This window comes from Trichechus manatus, unplaced genomic scaffold (genome assembly GCF_000243295.1).
Source record: "Trichechus manatus latirostris isolate Lorelei unplaced genomic scaffold, TriManLat1.0 scaffold00165, whole genome shotgun sequence".
Taxonomy (NCBI): domain Eukaryota; kingdom Metazoa; phylum Chordata; class Mammalia; order Sirenia; family Trichechidae; genus Trichechus; species Trichechus manatus.
In genome coordinates, this window is record NW_004444101.1 from 4015697 (window position 1) to 4023013 (window position 7317).

At 46.2% G+C, this 7317-nt stretch overlaps 1 protein-coding gene across 1 annotated transcript in view; it reads right to left on the reverse strand.

Moving 5' to 3' along the window:
- Positions 1-7317, reverse strand: part of NDUFA10 (NADH:ubiquinone oxidoreductase subunit A10) — a 46897-nt gene that overhangs the window by 17095 nt on the left and 22485 nt on the right. The window contains exon 10 of the mRNA XM_023740852.1: positions 494-602. Coding sequence (XP_023596620.1) covers positions 494-602 — 109 coding nt within the window. The remainder of the gene's footprint in view (positions 1-493; positions 603-7317) is intronic.

Here is a 7317-nt window from a genome sequence, read left to right on the forward strand (position 1 = left end):
CTCTGCTCGGCCTTCCCCCTGGCTGCCCACACTGCCCGCCCCTCTGCTCAGCCTCCCCCATGGCTGCCCACACTGCCCACCCCTCTGCTCGGCCTCCCCTCCGGCTGCCTGCACTGCCCACCCCTCTGCTCGCTCTCCCCACCACGCTCCCACGCATTCTGGGGCCTTCTGCAGAAACACAAGCGTTTGTTACTCATGGACGGACCGTGAAAAGTAAGGCAACACCAAAGGTAAAACTTGACACCAAGAAATTGAGATAAAAGCCAAGGAACAGAATGCTTTCCACACAAGAGGGTCTGCTTGGCGGGAACGGCCCGGCGCACACGTGGGTAGAGGATGCGCCTGCTTTATCAGTGATGAAAGGGGAAACGGCTGCAGTCAACGAAGTTCCCACTTACTCATACAACAACCACAGAGGCAGGGAGGTGCCTTCCCCGTGGCCAGCGGGCCCACACCAGTGGCTAGCTGGCTCTCTACACGCCACACCCCTTACCTCTCTGAATCTGTGGAAGACGCGGTCGCTCTGGTGGGCTCCGATCGTGACTTCTGGGAGATAAACAGGAATGGTTGTGTAATTCAGCACCTTCAATTTATTCTGAACTCTGGAAATAACAAGACACGTATGGATTACAGCAAACCATCAACAACCAAATCCCCTGGAGGGCCGACTTTATTTAACATCCATATACAAAATCCACCCATTCAAATGAACACTGCTCGCCTCCCCCAAGTCACCTCAGAGCACACATTCACCCCGAAGCCCATCAGGCAGACCTGGAGTTGCTCTTTCGAGTTTCAGAACCTGAGGTAGAGTCTTTTAAAACTCTCAATTTTGAAAACATAAAAAAGAGCCAAAGTATGCTTTCAACACAGGAATCGCAGGACTAAAAGTCAATCGCTAAACGGCATCTGTCAGTGCGATATGCACGACGGAGCCCTGGTGGCGCAGTGGTTAAGAGCTACGGCTGCTAATCGAAGTCAGCAGTTCCAATGCACCAGCTGCTCCTTGCAAACCCCATGGGGCAGTTCCACTCAGTCCTATAGGGTCTCTAGGAGTCAGAAGTCACTCGACAGCAACGGGCTTGGCTTTTTGGGTCTTGTATACACGTAGTATACACTCATTAGAAAGCTGCAAAGTTAATGGACTTTGAAGACGCGAGCAGTTGAGTGGCCTAGGCCCTCTACGGTCACGCCCAGCGGCCTGCTGCTCTGCTCTGCAAACCGCAGTCACTGAAGACTCCGGAAGAAGATGATCCAGCGACACGGGACGGAGGACCCGAGGGAGACACCGCAGTGACTGTCTGCTGTGCTGCAGTTCCCAAAGTCTAATCCTCTGCCCCTCTTGGTCCAGTAAACACAAGTCTCCCTGTTTCACCACTGTATTCTGCTGGATGCCAGAACAGCAATACTTTGTTAAAACTAGCTTATTTTCAATTGAATTTAGTCTGGCTATAAACACTATATGTGAAAACGAAAAGCATTTTTTAAGTTTTAGAAAAGAAACACTAAAATAAAGTCTTCTTTCTGAGGGGCTCAAACAGGGAAAGGAGTTCTTTTAAAAGCCACTTCCCACTAACGAGCCACAGAGGCAGTCGTGCTCCTTGTCTTTAGTGACTCAAATGCAAATCCTTTACTGTATCTGGGCTCAGCCAGACTCTGAGAGGAAGAATCCAGGCCCGCTACACAGACCCGAGGCCTGCTGGCCGCCAACAGAACAAGTCGACTGAGTCCGAGGCCCATGTGGCCAACAGGTGATTCTTCAAAGCGACCACAGGGATTGAAAACCTGCAGCAGGTCAAATACAAGGAGCCAGCAGGTAAAGGCACATCCTGAGGGTCAGCAGTAAACCCCAATCAGCTGGACAGCCAACAATAACCCAACAACCCAAATACCATTCCAAGGCAGTGCTGCCAGGATCACCGTGCTGGTTTCCCTAAGCGTTTTTATGTGAGCTTCTACGAGGCTGTGCATATGGGGCTATGGTATACACACTCAAAGAGAAGGCTTTTTTGTTAGTTTTAATATCAAGTGCATTTCACTTGCCAAAAAGACACACAAGTATTAAAAAAGAAAATAAGCAAGCAAGCAAAGCAGAAAGTATGTACATGGCAAGGGCACAAAGCGTTAGCATTTGTGAGCATGTATCTTTTGCTGTTGTGAGAAATGTCCCATGTGTGTCTTATAAAACTTCAAACAGTGTCTAACAATCCTCGCCGCTCCCTTCCAAATGTATACAATCTGCTCCTTAGAGACAAGCTGTTTCCTCTCCTCATGCCTTTTTTCAGATATAATCCACACGAGTCAATGCTGTGTAACTACACATCCTTTCATTTTTTAAAGAAACAGAATTATTCCATACCTGTTATTATGTAAGGATAATTTTTAAAGTGATCCCACAATAAATAATTTCAACTAAAAATGAAGTCCATATTTTAAATGTTTAAACATTTTATTTTAAATGTTTAAATATTTTAAACAAATATCAAGGTGGGGGGGATTTAGTTTTCTTAGAGTTTGAAAAGTCCTAAGAAAATGCTGCAAAATTTGAAAGATCATGCTCCAGTGGGATGTATGCGTGGGCTGTACACAGCAATAGCGCCATCTATGAGTAACTTGGCAGAAGTACACCGAAAAAGTACCTATATTTGAATAGACAAGCTTCAAACAGATTGTGAAATAAGGTTTCAACTACTCTACAACTTACTTAACTGCTCTTTCAGTTTATTACTCTAGGCTCACATGACGGCTTAAGAAAAGCCTGTGCTATCTCTCCAGTAAGCACCAAAGTCCGGAGCTCTAATAAACTAGGTATTTTCTAGATTGAAGATTAAGTGAGGAACAAAGGCAACGGGAAAGCCTTTTATGACTCAGGAAACAAAAAGCAGAGAAGGAAAACATTCTGTTCACAGAGCACTTAGTCTAATTAAGGAGAATTCAAACACTGACTGGGAATGACGTATCCCTTTACTATCATAAGCCAAAGTGCCATTAAGTAATCAGCTAAAAATGCACGGCCCTTTGCTTTGCAGTGTTCTCACAATCGGAGGGCGACGCCACGTATTTTAAAACCAAGGATCGAGGTGGGAAAGACAGAGTAAAGTGAAAGGGTAAACTGCATTCCATGAGGCAACGTGTTTCTCAAGTCACAGAATGCCTGCAATTTCTCTTAAAACGTCTTCAAAGCACGTTTTTCAGTTTCTCCTAAATTGCCAAGTTCTGTTTGAAATGCTATACTTCTGACACCAAACCCACAGCCCACGGTCTCCGCAGCCCTGAGCTTCACCAGAAGACCCTCTCCAGGAGTGCTGTAAAACAGGAGTCTGCACAAGAGGCAAGCAGAGGGCGGTGCAAGGGCCAGGCTCCAGAGAAGCAAGAGGCGGCGCAGGACAAACGGAGGCATGGCTGGTAATCAGGATAACGGACACAAGGAATGAGACCAACCAGAAAGACACCAATCAGGGATGGGTTACGGATATGAACTAAAGTGCCGTCAAGATGGAGACGGGCAATTACCATCCCTTAGTGTAAGTGTATACATACACACGCAATTACATACCAACACACATAACTGAGATGGTACAAACATGTTCTCAACCAACAATGTGGTCAGATTCTGGGCAAAACGGAATATGACTGGTAAGTGGCATGTTTAAATAATTATCTCAGGAAACTGGCCACAATTCTCACCTGAGTCTCCCAAATTCAGAAACGGCACTCAAATGCAAATCAACGCAATTGGGATTGGTGCTGTTAGGAAATATCCTTCAGGGAGAGAGCAGCAGGCGACTGGGAGAAGGAAGAGACGAGCACTGACAAGAAACTCAATTAAAACAAATTAGCCAGACGCTGTAATCTGCACCTCTGGGGGACGACAGGATCCCTCCCTCATGCTCTCATAGCCACGTGACTAAATACCAAAACCAACAAACACGTTGCCATCAAGTCGATTCCGACTCATAGTGATCCTGCAGGACAGAGTAGAATTGCCCCGCAGGATTTCCAAGGAGCGGCTAGTGGATATGAACCGCTGACCTTTTGGTTAGCAGCCGAGCTCTTAACCACTGGGCTACCAGGGCTCCACTAACTACCAAAGTCATGATTTACTGAGACATCAGCTTTGGACGTGCTCTGGAATCAAGCTCCACACGACTGGTATGACGTTTGGAAGCCAGCACTGAGTTGTCACAGTGCAGGGTCAGAGAGTCATCCCAGTGGTGACCTTTTCTCACGGAGTATCTCAGGTCCTCTGCCCAGACGGAGCTGATACTAACCACCAAGAGTCACATACAAACCCGTACAAAATCATCATCAACTGAAGAATTACGAGAAGGTTTCAAGGGGAGGAAAAAAGGAGGTGACCGGCCGCAGCCAGGCTCTGAAGAACACTAGGGCTTTCGGGTAACTGATGGGCGTGGGGGGAGCGAGGATTCAGGAGGCCGGTGTCCTGGCTGGAAGAGGCAGCACTGGGGCAGATGACCGGGACACTGAAGTAATTCTAGGAAATGAAATCTGGACTGACAACCAAACAAAGGTAAGCACTGAAGGGTTCTGAGAACAGGGAGAACAGGTCGCTGTGACACTGTTGTGACGACGTATCGGGTGGAAGCATGCACGAGGCGGTGGACAGAGAAATGACCGAGTGAAGGTCTGGAGAGCAGGTGTGGGGCTGCACGGCCACGAAGAGTAGAAGTCAGGCAAGAAGCAGAAAAGCCGCTGCAGATGAACACGCTGACCTCTGAGGTCTGACTCAGGGGAAGGGAAGGCTGTCAAGAGGGAAAAGGAGGGCTCAAATCGGGAGCAGGGTTGAAAAGGAGCCAACGATCCAGCGGGATCCTTCCTCTGAGCAAATGGCAGGAGGGCAGAACTGGCTGTGACCAGGCTCCAGGGAGGGTGCAGGGAGCTAGCATGTTACACCCCTAAAAACCCAAAACCAAACCCACTGCCATCAAGTCAATTCCAATTCCAACTCATGGTGACCCCGTGTATTACAGAGTAGAACTGCTCCGTAAGGTTTGCTTGGCTGCAATCTTTACAGTAGTAGATAGCCAGGCCTCTCTTACGCAGTGACACTGGATGGGTTCAAACCACCAACTTTTAGATTAACAGCTGAGTGCAAACTGTTTGTACCACCCAGGGACCTTGCGATACCCCTAGAGCAACCAGTCAAAAACAAAAAAAAATTACCAGCAGAGTTTTGCAGAAATAAAGAGAGGACTTTCAGTTTCAGCTCCAACAAGTAAAGAGGTGGGAAGCCGTCATTCCCATCCTCGCGATAAAAAAAGCAGAAAAAACTGACGATAAGTTACTTCTCTTGCAGTAACGGTAACAAATAATTGGGTGATTACAGCATAGAGTGAATGAGGGACGGCAATGTCAGGGGCAGGGGGGAGGCACTGGGAACACTCTAAGGCACCTCCACTCCACAGGAAGTGGCTGGAGTATTATCTGAAGGTGAACTTAGCTTACCTGAAAATGCATGTTGGGAACTCTATGGCAACTACTCAAAATATTTTCAAAAGGACGTATAATTAACATACTAAGAAAGAAGATAAATCGAATCATATAAAATGCTAAATTAAAACCAGAGAAGGCATAAAAAAAGGAAAAAAGAAAACAAAGAACAAATGTAACCAATAACAAGAGTCACGAACGTAGTAAAAAATCAATCCAAACGTATCAAAAATGACCCTAAACATGAACGGCGTAATACAGCAGTTAAAAGGCAGAGATTGTCAGGGTGGATAAAAAAGTGAGACCCAACTGTAAGTGGTCTACAAGAAACCCACTTTAAATATAAAGATGCAGACAGGTTAACAGTAAAGGGATGGAGAAAGACACACCAGGCCTACACTAATCAAAAGCTGGAGTAGCTGTATTAATTTCAGACAAGGCAGACTTCAGAACAAGCAAAATTATCAGGGATAAAGAGGGGCATTACTAATGATAAAGGGAGCAATTCTTCAAGAAGAAATAACAACCTTTAACACGTACACACCTAACAAAATACGTAAGGCAGAAACAGAGAACTGACAGGAGGAGACAAATCCCCAATTACAGCAGGAGACGTCAACACACCTATCGGTGACTGGCAGATCCAGCAGGCAGAAAATCAGTAAGGACAGAGATGACCTGAACAGTCACCAAAAAACCCGCTGCTGTCAAGTCGATTCTGGCTCACAGTGACCCTACAGGACAGAGCAGAGCTGCCCTATACGGTTTCCGAGGAGCCGGCGGCTGGTGGATTCAAACTGTCAGCCTTTTGATTAGCAGCTGAGCTCTTAAGCACTGTGCCTGCCACCAGGGCTCCGACCCGAACAGAACTATCAATCAACTTGATATGATTAGTGTGTATAGAGTCCTCCATGTAACAACAGCAGAACACACATTCTTCTCAAGCTCAGCTGGAACATTCATCAAGATAGAAAATATGTTGGCCGTACAAAATGCCTTAACAAATTAAAAAAATAAAATAAAAGTCATATAAAGTATGCTCTCAGATCACAACGGAATTAAACTAAAAATTAATAACAGAAAAATAGCTGGAAAATCCCCAAATATTTGAAAATTAAACATCATACTTCTAACACATGGGTCAGAGAAAAAGTCTCAAAAGAATTTAAAAAATATTTTGAACTAAACAAAAATTAAAATGAAACATCAGAATTTGTGAGATGCAGCAAAAGCAACCAGGAAGCTCCTTAGAAGCAAGGATGGCGAGACTACATCTCATACACTCTGGACACGTTATCAGGAGGGACCAGTCCCTGGGGAAGGACATCATGCTTGGTAAAGTAGAGGGTCAGCGAAAGAGAGGAAGTCCCTCAACGAGATGGCCTGACACAGTGGCTGCAACAATGGGCTCAAGCATAACGATTATGAGGATGGCGCAGGGCTGGGCAGTGTTTCCTTCTGTTGTACACGGGGTTGCGATGAGTCGGAACCGACTCGGGGGCACCTAAAGACGACCACAAAGCAAAAGCAGTGCTTAGGGGGAAACGTATAGCATTCAATGTATACTGTACATAGAGGTCAGCGTCTCGACAACAGCAGTTCCAAGAGGGGTAGGGAAAGAGGTCCATTTTTTTTCTTTTTAAACTCTGCAAATTTGCAGAGCTGTCGTTTCTATTCAGCAGATACCAAGGAATCCACACAACAGCCAGAACAATCCTTTTAAAATATAAGTCACACAAACCCTCCTCTGCTCAAACTGAAAAATGGCTTCTCATTTGATTCCGGGAAAAAACTCGAGTCCTTACTGTAGTCACCATCAGCTCACAGACCTCCCCCTCCCGCCCGGTCCCCCTCCGCCCGGTCCCC